Here is a 20,991-nt window from a genome sequence, read left to right on the forward strand (position 1 = left end):
GTTTTTTTTTTGGGATTGATTGGGTATTATCGGAGATTCATATGCAACTATGGGAAGATAGCGCGTCCCTTGACTGATTTGTTAAAAAATGGTATTTTCAGTGGAATTCAGACAGTACGACAGCCTTCACGAAACTTAAAGAGGCGGTCACAACAGCTCCAGTGTTGGCTATGCCAGATTTTGATCAAGCTTTTAGCATTGAGTGCGATGCGTCGGGGCGAGGGATTGGCACTGTGCTTACTCAAAACAAGAGGCCAATTGCTTTCTTCAGCAAAGCACTGGAAGATTCCTCCTTTAACAAATCTGTCTATGAAAAGAAGTTGATGACATTGGTCTTATCGATTCACCATTGGAGGCCATACCTGATTGGGAGGAAGTTTGTAGTCTACTCAGATCAGAAAAGTCTACGAAACCTCCTTGAACAAAGAATCACCACACAAAATCAACAAAATTGGTCAGCCAAATTATTGGGTTATGAGTTTGATATTATCTACAAAAAGGGAAGCACCAATAGAGTTGCCTATGCCTTGTCAAGAAAATCTAAAGAGTTAGAGTTAAAAGTGGTGACTAGACTTTGGCATGATATAAACCTCATTGATGAAGAGGTTAAGCAGGATCCTGTGCTAAATAAAATATGTGAAGACTTGAAGGAGAAGCCAGAGTCACATTGCAACTATACTTTGGAAAATGGAAGGTTGTATTACAAGGGGAGATTGGTTATTCCACCAAAGTCTAGTTGGATACCCAAGTTGCTACATGAGTTTCATACCTCTCCGATAGGAGGTCATTTTGGGGTCTTTCGCACGACTAGCTCAATCGTTATTTTGGATGGGCATGAAAACAAAAGTCAACGACTATGTTTCTGCATGCCACATTTGCCAATGAAGTAAGTATCAAGCATCATCTTCGGAGGGGCTACTCCAACCATTACCGATTTTGAATGCAATTTGGGAAGACATTAGTATGGACTTCATTGTGAGTTTGCCTAAGGCCAATGGATTTGACGCGCTGTTAGTGGTGGTGGATCGACTCAACAAATATGGTCATTTTATTCTCATCAAGCATCCTTACTCGGCTCGCTCCATTGCGGAAATATTCGTGAAGGAAGTGGTGAGGCTTCATGGTATACCAGCTTCTATAGTAAGTGATAGAGATCCAACCTTCTTGAGTCAATTCTGGAGGGACCTCTTCAGGTTGCAAGGAACTACGCTGAAAATGAGTACATCTTATCATCCTGAATCAGACAGACAAATGGAGGTACTTAACCGAACCTTGGAAACATACTTGCGTTGCTTTAGTTCGGAACAACCAAAACTTGGGCAAACATGGTACCATGGGAAAAACATTGGTATAATACTAGTTTTCAAGGGGCTGTCAAGTGTACTCCTTTTGAGACAGTTTACGGCAGACAACCACCATCACTAGCATGATTTGTACTCGGGGAAACTATAGTGGAAGCACTGGCACAAGACCTGATGACCAGAGAAGAAGCGTTGAGACAACTGAAATATCATTTGGGAAGAGCACAACAACATATGATCAAATTTGCGAACCGTCACCGGAAACCCACCAAGATTAAAGAAGGAGATTGAGATTATTTAAAAATCAGACCTCACAGGTAGGTTACTATGCCAACATGACTTCATCCTTAACTAGCAGCTAAGTATTATGGTCCTTATTTGGTGTTAAAACAAATTGGGACAACAACCTTTAAACTCCAACTTCCAACAGAGGCTCGCATTCATCCGGTTTTCCACGTTTCTCAATTTGGAAGAACCTTTATTGGTTTATTACAGGAAAAACAATAGAAAATAATGATGTTTCTATTTTATGGTTAGATTGTTAGTAGTTACTGTTTTATAGTTAGGTGGTTAGTGTTAGTTGGATCATATCCCTTGTATAATCATCCTATAAATAAAGGCTCCCACCCATTTGAAAGGGTCTTTAACAAAATTAACAATTTAGTGGTTTATACCATTGTAGGAGCGTATTCGCTCTTGTGTATCTTTTTCTTTCAATCAATAAAAAATTAGGGACGAATAATTCCCTTTCACTATTGAGTTCTATCAGACCAATTGTTAGGTACCCAAGAATTGGATTCCTTGATTTAGAGGAAGAACACTAATATTTAGAAAGAAAAAAACATATAAGAAATAATAGGAAATGATCTCTCCAAAGAAAATGATACACAAGAGCGGATACGCTCCTACAATGGTTTACACCACTCAATTTCAAAAGTTGATAAAAGATATTTTCTAAAAGGGTGGAAGCTTCTATTTAAAGACTTCCAATACATTAGAATAGAGATTAGGTCTAGGTAACTAACTAATAACAAAAACACCAAAGCAAGTACACCTATACCACTACTAACAACCTAGGAACACAACTACCAACAAACTCCTAATTATCCCTATTTGCATATCCTAACATTACACCCCTCTTCAAAACAACCTTGTCCGCAAGGTTGACATATACTAAATTCTTCTTGTTCAATGGTTAAGAAATTTATAAAAAAAAAAAAAAACTCCTCCAGGATCCCATTGTTGGAAGCTTGATGAACCTGCTGCCACCGAAGGAAATCCTTCTCATGGAGCTTCAATTATGTTTCCTTTGAATTGGCGGATAAACTTGTGACCCAAAAATTATAATATATGATGTGTTTTGGGTGCTGTTTTTAGCCAAAAAACATAGCATTGTTGCTGCCTCCTGTATTGATGCGTCTAATTTCATCTTTATGACCCAATTGCTCCACTCAGCATCTTGATTTTGACCCATAAAAATCTGTTGCATAATTGACCCTTAAAACTGTACTATATGCCTTGATTTTGTTGTTTGCATCATTCACCTTAAGTTGTTTGACATCGAATAGCTCTGGCGGAGGTGCTTGGATCTCCTCAGTTGACATGCACAATTCTTGATTTGACGGTTCAGACAAAGATAAGGCCGGTCAGAATCCTCTGAGACCTAGAACCGGTCTCGTCACTACAACAATTCTGCTTCTCATTGTTCTTTGCCTTGCCACCTAACACGAACCACTGGCTCTCCCTCGACAACCCTTTGTGGCTTTCATCGTAAATATTGGAAACTTTTTCCGTCAATTGAATCTGACTTGTTGATGTTGTATGTCCGTTCTTGATAGAGTCTTCCATCTCAGTAGTAGACTTCGGCTTCTCCTTGAGATCCAAAAAAAAATGTTTGATTTCACAAGGCACAAGGCTGATCAGAAACTGTCCTGAATCTGTTTTTGATTTACTTCTTGATACCAGAATTAATTCCTTGATTCCACTCTTCATTTTTTCTATTCCCTCCTTCAGTAGCTTTACGTCTGTCTTCAGTTCTTGCATCAGTTTGTGATGTTTGCTGACCCCATTCTCCTTCTTCTCCGCCTCAAAGTGATCAACACCAAGCGGTTTCGACGGAGGTGGTGGCTCGACTAATGCCAGCGATGCAGTATACCCGAAGCTCTCCGCAAGCTGATGGACAACCGACTGTTTTAGCAGAGGTGTTTGGATTTCATTTGTCATCGTGTATGATTCTTGATTTGACAGTTTCGACAAAGACACATTGCTGGTCAGAATCTTTTGAAACCAAGAACCGGTTTCGTCATCCTCGCGTTTACCTTTCTCTTCTTGTTTTACCATTTCACAAAGAATTTGTTTGTGAGTTTTGTCTTCCTCTGCCTTACAACCACTGTTTCTCCTTCCAAATCTACGGATCAAACATGTGGAAAAAGATTCCCAAGTTTGATTTAGGTTTTCTTGATCCCAAGAACGAAACCAAAATAGTATCGAAGCATCCAAGCTCATGAATGCCCACTGCACTCCATCAAATCCATGAATTTCATGCCCCACAAAGAACTTTTCAGCCCTTGCAACTTCATAGTGTGAGGTTGTGTCATACCCCTTGCCGAGCATCTAGACAGGTCCATAACTTTGCATTCTGGTCCATTTTTCCATTGCTGTCATACGTGATTCCATGGTGCTTTCCATGGTTGTTGATGATCCGGCAGGTTGGAGATCACTGTGGTGACCGTTGGAGCTCCGCTGTCCGCCTTTGTGAGGCTACCAGAGCATCGCATCCGGCCACCACCCCTATTACTTAATTACTAAATAATAATTTAAGACTTATTTTAAAATAATAATAATCAAATATTTTTTAAAAATAATATAAAAAACCGTTTTTTAATTAACATTTTAAAAACAGTATTTTTTCAGTACTTTTTAATATTTTAAAAACAGTTTTATTTAATATTTAAAAAAATATATTTTTTCTACAATAAATAAAAATATTATTATTCTAAATAAATAATATTAAGAAAATGATGGATATCCATCCATTAAAATGTTATAATGAAGGAATTGAATTAGTTTTTTTTTTCAAGAACTTTTAGTGGTAAATAAATTCATAGATTATTTGATCCATCCATTAGAATCCATATCAATTCAATCCATCCATTTTACCTCTCTTACAAAAAGTTACTTGGTTTATCGGCATCTAGAACCTAATTTAAAAGCAATATTAATTAGTTCGTGTGAGGCATTGTTTCTAACTCTCAACAAAAAATAATAGAAACATTAATAATCAAAGCAAGTAAATTGATCCAATCGTCTTTAAGCTCGGATTCAAGATTCAACTGGCAAATGCCGATACTGTTAGATTAGATACTTGTCTCTATATTCGAACCCGAGACCTCACAGTTGTATGAGCTAATAATGGTAGGATTTACGATCTCTTCTAAACTTAAAAAAATATAAAAAAAAAAAAAAAAAAAAAATTGATCCAATCAAGAATAATGACTAAATCAATTTCTGCTACTTTCAGCTTTCCATGCAAACATTTGACAATAACTTCACAATCTGTTTCAATAGTAATATGGCCAGGATGAATTTTAGAAATTAACCAATCAAGGTACCATCTAAGAGCAGTGTTTCAAACGTAGTTGGAGAGGTTTTAATCTAAGAGAAGGAAAACTTCATAAGCATAAAAAGAGGAAAAAAGAGAGCAATACCAAAATAGATACCTCGCCGTGTAGTTCACAAAATGGAAGAAATGAATAGAGAAACAAAGGGCCTTCATTTTGTCACACAGAGGTCCTTGATTTGATGTACTGTTTTATTTCCTTTCCTAATCTGCTGTTGAAACCAATGCTCTGCTCCTTCAAAACCACTATGTGGCAATGACTCTGGTCTCGTTTAACCGCAAACTCTTTTCCAGGCGCTTTAATTCTCAATTGGTAACGTTTGGGATGGTTTAGTCAGTAATTCAAATTCTTTACACAAGGCAGGTAGGTTTCTTCTCATTTTTCTCCACAACATTAGTAAGAAAAAGACTACATGAAAACATGGTAAATACAGTTGCAAATTATGCGTCCTAATTTCAAATAGAGTAGTTGCTTTAACTATGCTATATATTCAATAACAATCATTCAAAAGTCGTGTATACATTTAAGAGCCTTCAAAGGATTTTGAAACTTTCTCTTTACAACAAAGCTACAAAATCATGTGTCATACGAGTCATCCAATTTGGCTGTAAGTATAGTATTTTGGCTAGAGAGATGACAATATATTCTCAAGTACTCATTTTCTGGACATTTTGGACCAAAAGTACACTACAAAGAAACAGACTAATGCAAAAACAATAACATGGACAATATGGTTTGAACCACTTTGGATGATGCTCTTGTTCAATCTTCTTAAATTATTCTTCACTCCAGCTTGAGCCTTTATCATTGTCGTTTGCTGTATTGAAATAGATAAAACTAAAATGTTAATGAGAAAGTTGGACATTTGCCAGCTAAAGAGTTGATAAACTGGTCAATTATTAGGACTCAACATACACCAAAAATCAATTTTACTCTGCTGAATTCTTTAAATGACAAAAGTTCAAATGATAACAGCGGCATGTATGACATTGTTTTTCTTTCATTCAAACTCTTAAGACCCTTAACGTAATAGAAAGTTGACCCGTCTAATTATTATGTGGTTCCCCTTCCCCAACAATCAGCTTTCAAAATCTAAGAACATCAACAGGTGTTTCCACTAAAACTTGAGTTTGAGACCAAAAAAAAAAAAAAAAATTAAAGCAAAACAAGAGCTTGTCCAAGAAATCGTGTACCAGCTGTTCCAGAAAATCTTTCTGATACTTCATTTCTGTCCCAATCTCCTCAGCAACCTGTGCAAGAAATATTTGATGTAGGATGAGAACTAAGGAAGTGAAAAGAAAAAACGGAAGAGGAAATAAGTTTAGAAACATGATATAATTTCATCAAACTAGTTTCAATAACTGGAATTGTTAAGATCTTTGGTAGTATTGAGCAACCCACATTTGTCCACACTTCAGATGTTCATTCCTAAGAGAGAAGTGGTGTCGAGATATCTCACACTAACAAGAGTTGGTCATTTCTTACCTTTTAACTAATTTGGGGGGTTATGTTAGGCGTAACTAACTTCTAAAAGGAATAATTAGTAGGACATAATTTAACAAGTCAAACTGTCAAGACTGAAGAATCCATAACTTGAAGTTGATAATTTAACTTTAGTTTTCCATAAGTTACCACAACATCAAGCATATATGTTGCAATTATCAAATATTCTACCAAATATTATTTTCTGGAATGCAGAAAGGAAAAAGCCAGGTAGCATAGCATACACACATGAAACAACAAGCATATTCATATCATTCTCTTTTTTGTCAAGTTTTTTGGAACAAGAAAATGCACAGATTTCTTCTCCAATAATAAAGATTCCACCCATTGAGTTCCAAGCTTTAAGATTCCACTCATTGCTTTCACAACACTTATTTATAGTCTGAGTTCAGTAAGGAAAAAAAATAATTTCAAAGAGTAAATTTCAAGTACGGTTAAAAAGCAAGGAAATGACAATGATACTTGATAGTTGATACCACACAAGAACTTTATAGTTTGCCATTATGGGATTACCTATACTTACAAGTTGATAAGAAAAAAAAAATCATCCACAAGTAAGAGAATTAGCTACTACCTCTAGTTCTAAATATAAGAGACAGGTGGGTTGGAACATATACATCAACTTTTGTTGACCCAACTGTCTTATAATTAGAACCCTCTAAATAGTATCAGCTATAGCTTATGGTTGTGTTTATTTAAGTTGAAAAAAGAGGTCTCCTACACAAAATTTTCATGTTCTGTCTACTAATCAACTGAATAAAGGTTATCATTTTTCACAAATGAAGTTTCTACGCATAATAAAATGTAACAAGCAACAACATCAGTTCAAATCAAAATTGCATACATACACAACAAAATAAAAGCAAAGTGAAAAATGGATTTAAAAATACATAGAAAAAGCGGAAACGTACATTTCTCAACCTTCTAACTTGGCGATGAAGACCAGTTAATTCATCATCCAAGTCCATTGGATCAATACGCAATTGGATCTCTTCGGAAGCAGCACCGGGTCGGGTACTAAGTCCATCTCTGCAATCCAACACATACAATTCAGTATATAATCGATTAATTCAAAGAAAGAGAGAGAGGAAGAGATACTTCGATCGGAAAGGGGCGGCGCCGCCGTATGAAGAACCAGGTCTGTGGGAATTGGAGGACATAATTGGAAGAAAGGAAAAGGAAAACCTAATTCAGTTGAATTGAAGATCGATTATTGGTCGAAGCTAGTGGTTGTTGTTGTTGTTGGATAGTCAACGAGAATTGAGAAAGCAATTCTACAGAACATTCAAGGAAAAAAGAACGGGTCAATTTGATATTTTTGACTCAACTTTTTTTCTATTAAATTTTGACTCAATGTTTTATTCTGCTTATTAATTAATATTTTGGATTTAAAGGAATGTATATTTGCTATACTCACAATCAATACTTTTATATTAATATTTTGAAAATTTTACTCTGCCACATTTTATCTATATTTTTGTAAATTTTTTAAAATATTATGGATCTTTTTTTTACTATTTCATCAACTCAAAGTAACGTTTATTGAAACCTTTTTTCGAAATTTTTTTGGTATTATTACTTTTTTAAATTTAAAAATTTGGCGTATATAAGAAAACTTTTTCGTAAATTTTCCTCCTTGTCAGAACGGAGTTTATCAATAACTTGTGATGAAATTTTCTAGTACACATCAATTTTTTGTTTTTTTTGTTAAATAATTTCTTTTTCAAAAAATTTGAAATTTTTTTCTGAAATATATGTTGTTTACCAGAAAACTTAAAAAAAGTTTTTCGGTAAAATTAGATTTTTTTTATAATAAATTTTAAGATTTATACGAGGGCAAAAATGCATTTTCCTTGCCTTTGTGGGGGTAAAGGTAAAATGTGAGGGGTATAGAATAAAATTTTCAATGTATTTTGTTTTATGTAATTAACATAATTAGTTTTTGCAATCTAATTAATTGCATTTTTCTTGATTCTAATGTATTTTATTAATAATTTTTTATTTTTTAAATATTTTAATTATTTTTTATTTATTAAATAATTTAAAATAAAAAAATTAAAATTTACATCACTTCGTGGTTGCATCTATGATATGCGACCTTCTATTAGACATAAATATTTTAAATAAGGATAATTTAATATTAAAATTTAAAAAATAGAATATTAATATAAAAAAAATCCTATTTTAGAATCTAGGGATTGCACCCAAAGAAGAATGAATTTTTTTTCTCATTTCAAAGTTTTATTGTCTATAATGAATTGGATTGAAGGTTACGGTTTTTTTTTCTTCTTTCTATTTTTTAATGAAGTCAATCAAACAACACCTTCAATTACTTAATTTCCTTAGTTCTATGTAATTTCTTTTGACTAATATTTTTTTTGTATAACGTAATTATGTGTTATGTAGTTTTTTTTATAAATTTTTGTTTGGCTTGGCAATGATGTTCAAGTTTAGACATGTTTGTGGATTTATTTATTAAATGAATTCTTAAATCTGAAGGCAAATGCCCCGTCCAGCATGCATTGCTTTTTATTAATTTGCTTCACATCAAATAAACTTCATTTTTTTGCTACTTTTTAGTCTTATAAATTTAAAAATATCTCATTCTCAAATATAACTTTGAAGCCTACTAGTCATATTACCTTCTTTAATTTATTTCTGCTAGGAGTTCTAGCAAAACATTCTATGTGTATGACATTGAAAGTATCCTTCATTGACTATTAAATGTTTTAATCACTTTCAGATTGTGAAAATAAAAGTGATATAGTTTTCAAGTATGCTGCTTGCATCTAAATGCACTTAGCAAATTAGTGAACCAATTATGTACTTATTATTAAATTATGCCAAAGTGGTCAGTAACTATTGAAGAAAATGCAAGCCAATTATGTGTTGTCATAACTGTTGAAGAATAAAAGGAAGTTAAAGTTTTTTATGAAACCAAATTCATTTAAGGAAACAGATAGAAAAGCGAGAACATTGTGTCATGCAAGCCTCAAATAAGTACATTGTACTATGGCATTCAATACAAATATTAAAAAAAAAAGAACTACAAAGCCAAATAACATTTAATCCTATAATCTAGAGTAAAGCCAAGTCGAAACAGATAATCCCCTGCACCATGAATCTTGTAATCTCGTTGGAAATGGTTATTATGCTTCCATAATTTCCTACGAACATACAATAGAAACAATAATATTGTTATGATCAACATAACTGTCTTAAACAATTTGGAGGTCATGTTTTATTCTTAAAAATTGGACCATAATAAAAAGAAGTACTAAAAACTAAAGCATGAATACGTTGCATTCTGCCGCTGGACTATTGCAAAACATTTAATAATTTGTAAACGTTGCATGCTTCCATAATTTCCTACAACATACAATAGAAATAATAATATTGTTATGATCAACAGAATTGTCTTAAACAATTTGGAGGACATGTTTTATTCTTAAAAATTGGACCATAATAAAAAGAAGTACTAAAAACTAAAGCTTGAAAACATTGCATTCTGCCGATGGACTATTGCAAAACATTTAATAATTTGTAAACGTTAACAATATTTGTAGCGAATATTTTAGGGTTATGTAGTTGTAGATGTTCAAATGAATTCAAAATAGTTGTAATTAATATCTAACATAAATAGCTACAACTATTATGAAACACAAAAATCAAATTTGGATCATAAAATGATGAAAAATGCAAGTCAAATATGTTATTTTTGAGTTTCGAATAACTATTTAAAAATAATAAATTTATGCAACTGAAGATATTATTGACTTGATTTGTGGACTAGGTATTATGACCACTAAAAATCAATGAGACTACGACATAAAAACCGCTCTAAAAAGATAGTGGTATTAAGACCACTCAAAAGTCGACGGAACTACAACATAACAACCGCTCTAGAAACCAATAGGACTACGATATAAAAAAACTCTAAAAATTGAAGGGACTACGACATAAAAAACGCTCTAAAATATGAAGGGAGTACGACATAACAACCGCTCTAAAAAACGACGGGACTACGACATAAAAACCGCTCTAAAAAACAAAGGGAGTACGACATAACAACCGCTCAAAATATCGAAGAAACTACGACATAACAACCACTCAAAAAATTGAAGTGACAATGGTACAAAATCGCTCATAAATATTGAAGGGACAAAAAGAAATGGGAGAAGTGGCTCAAAAATCAGTCGAGCAAAATAGAAAAGAGAGAAAAGAGAGAAAAGAGAAAGTTGAGAATTGCATCTAACTTTGTTGTAGTTTTTACAATAGTTTGACACTCTTTATATAGTGATGGAAGCAAACCCATATATGTTTTCTATCTAATGTAGGACTTTAGTATTTAAAGAGTTGAAAATTACTCAAAATATGATAATTTTCCAATGTGAGATTTCAACAATTTTTCAATTCACATATTAACACACTCTATGTTCCAACAATCTCACACTTGAATTTAAAAAAGTGTTCCTGAAATAGCGTCAAACGCTTCTATAAGATCGTGCATAAACAAATGTGTCATTTGACTTAAACCTTTGCATAGTAAGTAAGATTCAGATTCAACAAGAGTGACTCGTAGTCTTGAACTCTATCTCTGACATCAAACCCACACATAACCTTATCATAGGGTGTATTCTCAAAAGCCCGCACATTAATGGCCCTGCATGTGTATCCCAGTATAGTGAACACTCTAGGAATTCTACCTTGAAATTCCACAGGAAGCGGCCCCACTTCCACATTCACATAAGTGAGTCTATCAAGAGTACTCCTGTAGTTAGGTACTCCCTCCATATAAAGTATAGATCTCATTAAGAGTTTCTATTACCTCATCCTATCATCACTTCAGGAATCATGCTTCTCTGATTTATAATAAGATGTTCATCTCATATCACTTCACGACTTGTTATTATCCATTGAACCTAATTCTTGGGATCTCCAATCTTTTAGGTCGGGTTACCATCATGAGTAACTATATAGGAGTTAATCCCATCCTTTTGGATGTATTTATGACTTTCTCTCTAGCTAACCATTTCGTCGAAGGATTTGCTAAATTCTCATCGGTGCGTACATGATCCACTATTACAACTCATTTAGAAAGTAACTTTCTAATAGTGTTGTGCTTACGACATATTTGTCGTCTCTTACTGTTGTAATAACGATTCTCAATCTTCGCAATAGTCACAATACTATCGCAGTGAATCAATACATATGTGATATGTTTTTCCTATATAGGGATCTCAACTAGCAAGCATCTCAAATAGTTGAAGTATTATCACAGAAGATAAAAAGGTTACACATTTAACATATCTATAAGTTCATTATCAGATAGGTCAGATAATACTACAGTTTCTTCATCAAAAAATTTACCATCACAATCAGAGTTAGAATGTGTATCTACCATGAGCGCCATATTTGCATGCTTTTTTTTATCTTTTGCAGATAATTCGCTAGAGTAATCTCAAGTAGCCATAAGACCTTTTTTCTTTGGAATTTTCCTTTCTCAAGTTTAAGTCATTCTGATTTAAAATGATCTGGTTCTTTGCATTCATAGCAGATGAGTTTTTTCTTGTCTAATTTTTCACTTCCTTCTCTGCTATTCTAGGATCTTCTGAAATCTCTTTTGGGAAAGATTTCTTCATGTTGTTCCATATGCGCTAGAATTTCCTTGAGATAAAGGACACCGCTTCATCATCTAAGTCTTCACTATGATCGTTTAATTCATTTTCCTTTGAGTCTGCAGTAGCTTGTATGGCCTTGTATTTTGTTTTCTTTCCTTGGGATTTTAGGGCCAAAGACTTTGACTTCTTCTTAGGCTCATCTTCAACCAATTCAATTCCATGAGGTCTGAGTGAGCTTATCAGCTCTTCTAGAGGTAGTCTGTTGAGATCCTTAGCTTCTCGAATTGTTGTTACCTATGGTCTCCATTTGATGGGAAGACTTATGAGGATCTTCTTGACCTGGACAAAGATAATATAACTCTTTTGGAGAACCTTCAATCTTGAATCCAGAGTTTGGAATCTTGAAAACATTGTCTCAGTGTCTTCATCTTTTTCCATCTGAAAAAGTTCATACTTTCTCACAAGTAAATTTGCCTTAGCTTCTTGTACCTATTTGTTTCCTTCGTAGTTGAGAACTAGAGCATCAAAGATATTTTTTTTTCTCTTTCTTTGTTGCTACATTTTTTGAACTCTTTGAAGGTGCTAGTGTTCATCATGAAGGTTCTATCTTTATGATGTACCTTGTATTGTTTCTTTTGATTAGTGTTGAGATCCTTTGTAGATATTTCAACACCACCACCACCATCATCATCTTTTCGAGCCTTATATCCCAGAGTTCAGGATCATAAGAGATGTATAAAATTTTGAGCTTCTCTTTCCAATACTCAAATATTTATCCATCAAACAGAGAAGGCATGTTAATGTTTCCATCGATAACTTTGTCATCACAATTAGTCATTACTAACATATGGTTAAGTGGTTTGCTTTGAGACAAAGCTCTGATGCCAATTGTAGAACGAGAAACACAAGAAAATGGGGTTTAATTGTGTTTTATTTTAATAACCATTTTAAAAAGTCTAAACTAAAGTGATGAAAAATATATCAGATACATAGAGAAATAGAAAAAACATAACAACACAACCCATTTATCTTGATTAACCACCAACACGGTAGCTTCGCTCAGTTCCTTCAACCTAAATGATTTAATCCACTAATTCACCAACTAAATGACACTTCTATTGAACATCTAGTTGTCAAACTAACTGTGTTCGAGTCTTCTCAACCTTCTAGATTTGCACAATCAAGATGTTAAGGAATGCAACCACTATTGGGATAGATTACAAAAAAATAGGTTTAAGGTTTTCTGAATAACTCTTATAAGAAGGTGTTTACATTATTGTATTCTCAATAATATTTCTCAATACTTAGACAAAACAAGAGATCAAGAGCAAGAGTGCAAAGATGGTTGTATTCCTTATTGCAGTACATGGTTTCTTATTTTCTAATAACAATTGCAAATCCTTTTATACATAACTTCAGGGGTTTTGGTCGTTGTCCTAATTGCATGAAATCAAGATGTATTGTTAAGTTTCATATCAAATCTTATGATATTGATTTTCCATTAAACCTTATAAAAGATATCCTTATTATTGATTGTGCATGTCTACTTGACATGGAAGCAGAAAAAACAAAGGATATTATGATGAGAACATGTTTCATAGACCTTTAGAAAAAACAGCAAATTCAGGGTGTTTAGCATAAGATGCGCAAAGGCCTTATCTTTTCAAGGAGTTGGCTATCATTGGGTCATTGACTATCATCAGAGCGTTGACTGTCATTCGAACATAGACTATCATCAAAGCATAGACTATTTAGTAGAGTTAGATGACCAAATGCTTGAGGTGGTTATTAGAGGAAGACGATCGTTTGCATTTTCAGAGATAGAGAAATCAGATACTTGACATGATTATCAGAGACATACGGACATTTTCATTGCTTGAATTTCATGGAATCCCCAGAGGTGCGTTTTAGAGCACGTTTATCAGACTTGGAATACATAAATTAAAAGCAGAATTTTGGTGTTCTTTTAACTTAGTCCAATCATCAGAACATGTAGCGCAAGGTTATTCAAAATACACTTAATCTGAGAACTACACACTTAATGAAAATGTTAGTGCTTCAAATTGTTCCCACAAAATTATTTTGGTATCATCGAAACAAGTAAGGGTGGTAATTCTTCAAATCAACTTGGTTATAACAATCTCCCCCCTTTTTGATGATTAAAAACATCTATTTTGTGAATAAATTTTTTTTAATATAACATAATCAACATAGAATATTACAACAAGACTCTCTCTTAAAATATGCATGTTTAAATATACGAAGAGAGATATTCTTACAAGATAGTTGATGAGTTTTTAGTAAATGAAATTTATAGGGAAATTGAATACTGGTTTAAATATGTCTTTGGTCCTTGCAATTATAACAATTTATTTTATTTTATTTTGGTGCTTGTAAGTTTTTTTATTTAGTTCACATCTCTACAAATATAATTTCATTTTAAAATAATCATTCCATCCTAACTTATGTTACAAAAACTGTAACACCGTTAAAACTAAATATAATTAAAACCTAATTTTTTTAACCTACAACTAAATCCCCAATGTAGTATAAATTATAACATTTTTTAATCTAAAATTAACCTTAAATATTTCATTCTACTCAGATTTAGAGCACAGTTTCTTATTTATCACAATTTTTTTTAAAATAAGTCAACTGATCAATTGAGAGTGTTTTGGGGACAAATTTTAAAAATTCGATAAATAAAAATGAGTTAAATAAGTTTGTAGTTCCTATAAAATTTCATTATTTTAATTTTAGTCCCTATAAAATAAATATAGAATTTTTAATCCTTATAAAATTATCATGCAAGCAATTTTAGTTGTACCTGTGAAGTCAACATATATATAATCTTGAATGAGTTTTTTGCAAGCATTATAAAAAATTCATCACCAAAATTGAGCTCAAAACTCGATGTCCAGGTCCATTTTTTTTGTTAATTTTATCTTGAATATTTTACATTTGAAAACTTAATATTTAATTCGTCATAAGTTAAACAAATTCTAAATTTTTATGGTGGAATTTTTTATAATGTTTTAAACATAATACAAAAATATTGTTCAAAAATTTTAAAGTTGAAAGACTAATAAACATGTTTTGTTTCAGCAGAGATGAAAATTATTTACTGGATAATTTTTTTGCAACTAAAAATTGTATTTGTATTTTACAAGGCTAAAATTTAAAATTTAAAATTTTATAGGGACTAAAATCATATTTAAAACAATAAAAATTTTAGTCACTATAAAATGAAAATACAATTTTTAATCACTATAAAATCATCATGCATGTAGTTTTAGTCATATTTGTTAAGTCCATATATATACAATTTTGAATGAGTTTTTTGCATGGATGTTTACAATATTATTATAAAAAATTCTTTCACTAAATTTGAGCTCAAAAATTGATGTTTAGGTTCATATTTTTGTTACTTTTATTTAAATATTTTACATTTAAAAAATTAATATTTAATTCATCCTAAGTTAAATAAATTCTAACTTTTTATGGAGGAAATTTTTATAATATTCTAAACATGATTGCAAAATATTGGAAAAAAAATTAAAGTTGAAAGATTATTAAACATGTTTTATTTTAGCAGAGACGAAAATTATTTGCTGAATAATTTTTTAGAGATTAAAAATTGCATTTTTATTTTATAGAACTACAATTGAAAAGTTAAAATTTTATAGGGACAAAAAACATATTTAACACAATAAAAAATTTAGTCTCTATTAAATAAAAATACAATTTTTAATCCCTACAGATTATGATGCATACACTTTTATACCTGCTTATTAAGTATATATATATTTGAATGGTTTTTTGGAGAGATGTTTACGACATTATAAAAAGTTCTTTTACTAAAATTGAGCTAAAAAATCGATGGTTAGTGTAGTACCCCAAATTAGTCCCGCTAATTAAAAGTAATTCAAAAAATAAGTAATAATAAGTTTAATTAATATTTTTATAAGTATTATTATAAAATCTAAAAATTATTATTTTGAGTTTATATTTACATAAATGTTTTCATTACATTAACAAAAAAAAAAATTAAAAATAAACCAAAATAAAACAAAGAAAAGATGATTTTCTCGTTTGCTTTTTAGGTGTTTTTTTTTTCCCTTCTAAACATGCATAAGTATTTTCATTGTCTAATGCAAATCGTCAAACACTTCCTCCATCTCAATGCTTCGAAACACCTTAGAGTATTTTAAACAAAGCAGTTCAAATACTTCCTACACACAACAGTCCCACTCCCCTATTTATTTATTTATATATTTTTTTAAAGTTTAATAAGGTTATTATTTTTGTTAGTGGTACACTCAATCAAAAAGGTGAACCATCCTTTTCCATTTTCATCTCTGCAGTTTCAATATTTCTGCCAAAACAATATAAAATCCACACATCAATGTATCTCATAGACACATTGATCCAACGTTGTAGTGTATAAATTAAAGCAAAAATTAGTTTTTAGAAGAGGGAAAATTAATTTTTCAAAAGAAACAATCAACAAAGAGAAGAAAGGAAGTATAAAAAGAGTAGAAAGAGAAGAAAAGAAAAGAGAAATTTTTAAAGAGAGATTCTGAAACAAAATTAAGTTGAATAGAGAAAAAACAACAATCTAGTTCCATCTTCAAAATTATATATTTCAAAAATAAAAAATAAAAATCGAAAACGAGAAAACAGATGTCATGACTGTTTTCAAGTTTCACAGGTAACCACTGCTAATCGCCAGCAACAACATCAATCGTACACCAACCGACTTCTTCTTCTTCTTCGCGGCATACCGTAAATTGCATCACTTTCATGTTTGTTGTTTTGCTCTCTATCTTTTTACTACAAGTATGAAGCTTATATTAAAAATGGGATTTTTCTTATACTGAAACTTGAGTTTTGTTTTTAAAAGGATATTATAGGATGTATTGAAATTTTGTTTTAAGATTTACCGAAACTTTCCCATGTTGGTTTAGGATTTTATTGAGAAGTGAGTTGAATTGTGGTTTTAGAATTTTCTTGAAAAGTGATGCTTATCTGTTTAAATGATTTCTCGATGGTGCGTTTTGATAAACGTGATACCCTTAAGATTTTATTAGTTTGGATTACTCTGATGTCTGATACCTTTTGATTACCTCGTCTTATTGTTATGAAACATGAGTTGGGTTTGAAATGATGGTTCAACTTATATTTTATTGAATCTTGTTTATTTATTTATTTATTTATTTTCTTCCAAAATAAATAAATAAAATATTGCTTCCAATTATGTTATATAAATTGAAATAACTTGACGGTTTTAAAATTAATTTTTTTTTTATTTTTTACTTTTTTAATAATTATGTAAAAAATTATTTTAAAGTGGTTAATTGGATGTGACATATTTTTAATCTTTGAGCAGTTACGAAACAAGTCTACAATTTGGGGATTTTAAAAGCTCATTTTAATAACAAAAATAATAAAACTATTTTTAAACGGGTTAACTAGATGTGATATCTTTTTAGTCTTCGATTTTTTTTTTTTTTAAGACACAAATTGTACAACTTGATTGTCTTAAAAATTGTATTTTTAAATAATTACTCAAATCCATCAAACTCATTTTTTTTTGTCAAAATAACATTTTTATCAATAACAACACGCATTTTCTTTAAAAGCCGTTAACACATCTGTATTTTTTAACCAAAAACTACGTAGCTTTGATTTCTCCATCGCACTGGAAGATACGTAGGAGCAAGATTACACTTTTGTCAAACATATTAATAAAATAAAAAATTCCTCTATTTTTTTAAGCGCACATTTATTTAAAAAAAAACAATTAATATTCATATTTAATGATAAAGAGAAATAAATATATTTAAGTTAATATTAACTTTGCACAATTAATTATAGGTAACCATATTTTAACGGATGTCGTAGGGTGCTAATACATTCCCTATGCATAATTCCGAACTCAAAATTTGGTTTAAAAAACTATTTTTTATTTTGAAGGATTTTCCAATATTTTTCTTATTTTAAAATAAACTTTGACGGCGATTCCGTTGAATTCGAGAAACACTCGAAATTTTAGGTCGCGACTATTAGGTCCATATATTTTTTGTTAACTTTACCTTGAATATTTTATATTTAAAAACTTCATAATTAGTCCTCCTAAGTTAAAAATTCTAAATTTTATTTAGAAAAAAAATTCTAAATTTTTGTGGAGAAATTATTTATAATGTTCAAAACATAATTGCAAAATATTATTCAAAAAATTTAAAGTTGAAAGCTTATCAAACATGTTTTGTTTTAGTAGTGACGGAAAATATTTACTAAATAATTTTTAAAAGATTAAAAATTATATTTTTATTTAACAAGATTATAATTAAAAAGTTAAAATTTTATGGAGATTAAAACAAAGTTAAAATTTTATGGAGATTAAAACATATTTAACACAATAAAAATTACTCAATTAATTTATATCGTTGATTAATTAAGTCTCCTATATCTAACTAAATTCTTATGAACTAGCCCTTTTAAAATTAAATTACCCGATATTAATGAACTAGCCCTTTTAAAATTGGTTGGACTTATAATGGATAATTCTGTCAAATAAGAGACATTGTCACGTGAAAAAACAGTCGCAAGTATATCGTATAGCATAGAGCACCTAAAGGCTACCAAATCCAATGGATTCTGCCTAATACTCACATTAGAAACAGAATTTAAAAAATTTGAAAGAAAAAAAAAATCACGTTATTCATTTGGCGCTAGCCAAATTATTTTTAAAAATTCGCCCCACTCATAATCATTTCATGTATGGGATTACACATCTTTCAAAATAACTTTTATATTTGAATTTGAATCAAATACATCAATTATTCTAATATTGACAACTACAATTGAGATTGTTATAAGTGATAGTGATTGATAAAAACTAATCTTGATTGAAAAATGAAAAAAACTAAAGGGAAGAGGATATGTTTTTCATCCCAGCAGGCTCTTAAATTAAAATAAACAAGTGAGTATTATGCTGAAATTTCTTAATAATACACAACCTGTAAATTTTACCAAATGAATATTATCGTGATTTTTTTTAGACATGTACACCTCTAAGTTTCAATAAAGTGGATTGCCTCGTGCTCACATTATAATATTCTTTTACCCATCAACCAAATAACCTTCCCCTATATGACATCAACGAAATAATTTGTGCTGAAATTTCCGACTGAGATACATATGAAGAGCTATACAACTTAGTTAAGGGTCACAATCTAAGGGTTAGACAACGGACTTGGTAGAGCGGGTTCGGGTTCAAAAACACCAATCGGTCCAAACTGCAGTTGATTAATATAGATTCAATTTTGTCCAATATAGAGAGCGGGTTGCGGGTACAACGGCTTACGGGTTAATAGATGGTTTCAAAATGGGTTGAATCATATTTTGAGTCATTTAAATTTTTTGGCACAATAACATGCTTATCAAAATAATTACTTTTTATTTTGTGATTTTTCACGAAATTAGTTATTGTTATAAATTTTTATGCCACTTTTTGGGTCATTTAAAGTCAAAAAGTGTGTTAATTTTTTCCTTTAAAATTGCACTTCTTTGTCCCATTTAAATTACATTCATAATCAGTAAAAACTACACTTCAATTATATCAATACAAGTTTTACACAAGACTTAGTTTTTCAAGTACAACAACTAAGCAAAATTCAGGTTATAGATAAAATCTAATATTAATATACACTTTTTGATAATACTGATAGTTTCAAATAACAACATATGTTTTCAATTTGTTCACATTGTTAACCTCGTACATTTCAGCCCAACCAAAAAAATTAGTCAAGCAAAAATTAGTATTTACTAATCAATGTAAAAATATGCAATGCTAATTTCAAACTTGATAAGACTGATTTGTGCCATAGGAAAAATAATTCAAGAAAAACTTAAGCATGCATATAATACATTTAGAAATTTAAAAGTATGTATAAGAAAGAAAATTAAGCATACATTACAAGTTATAAATAAAAGAATCCAAATAAATTTCAAAGGATGTATAAGAAAAAACATTAAGCATACAATACAAATTATAAATAAAGGATTCAAATTAATTTAAAAGGATGTATAAGAAAGAAAACTAAGCATACATTAAGAAAAACTGAAACATTAATTACATTTAGAAAAAAAAAAATACTTTTACAACTTAAAAATAAAACTTACAAAATATAAAAAGAATGCATACAAAAGAAACAAATATTTGAAAAAAAATCATAAACATCAAACACAAGTTAAAAAGAAAGCATACACTTGAGTTAAAGAAACACAAAATTTAAGCGCATCTTAAAAAGAAAAAAAAAAGTTAAAAAGAGAGCATTCATTTTTAAGCATAAAAAGATAGCATACATTTGAAAGATATATAAACATGAAACAAAAACATAAAAATGATATATTACACAAGTATATGTTTACAAAAAATAAGCATGCATTAAGAAAATGAAGCATGCTTTTACAAGTTAAAAATAAATCATACAATTGAAATACAAGTTAAAAATGAAGTATACATTTGAAACAAAAGCATAAACTTCAACCATAAGTTAAAAAAAAAGTGGTGAATTAGAGAAAATTAGATACATATAGTGAAGTTGTGTGTCTGAACTACACAAAGAAGTTGGTTTTATATAGGCTCAAGACAATAAATATAAAAATAAACATGAGAGATAATATATCTATTTACATGATATGATGTGATATATAATAAATACAAATATCATAAATATATTTTCAACACTCCCCCTCAAGTAGGAACATATAAATCATATGCACCAAGCTTGTTACATATATAACTGATTTGAGGATCTCTGAGGGACTTAGTGAATACATCTTCCAATTGATCATTGGAACTAACAAAGCTAGCGGTGATGTCGTCTGATTCGATATGCTCCCTTACAAAGTGACAATCTATCTCAATATGCTTGATTC

General features: G+C 30.7%; 1 protein-coding gene across 1 annotated transcript; it reads right to left on the reverse strand.

Moving 5' to 3' along the window:
• Positions 1 to 5,389: 5,389 nt before the first annotated feature.
• On the reverse strand, positions 5,390 to 7,753 carry LOC101490764 (bet1-like protein At4g14600). Its single transcript, XM_004490355.4, has 4 exons — positions 7,523 to 7,753; positions 7,336 to 7,453; positions 6,115 to 6,171; positions 5,390 to 5,738 (listed from the first exon to the last, which is right to left on the reverse strand). Exons 1-4 carry the CDS (start codon positions 7,582 to 7,584, stop codon positions 5,577 to 5,579), a joined length of 399 nt encoding a protein of 132 aa, XP_004490412.1. The 5' UTR covers positions 7,585 to 7,753; the 3' UTR covers positions 5,390 to 5,576.
• Positions 7,754 to 20,991: the final 13,238 nt, after the last annotated feature.

This window comes from Cicer arietinum, chromosome 2, assembly GCF_000331145.2.
Source record: "Cicer arietinum cultivar CDC Frontier isolate Library 1 chromosome 2, Cicar.CDCFrontier_v2.0, whole genome shotgun sequence".
NCBI classification, from domain to species: domain Eukaryota; kingdom Viridiplantae; phylum Streptophyta; class Magnoliopsida; order Fabales; family Fabaceae; genus Cicer; species Cicer arietinum.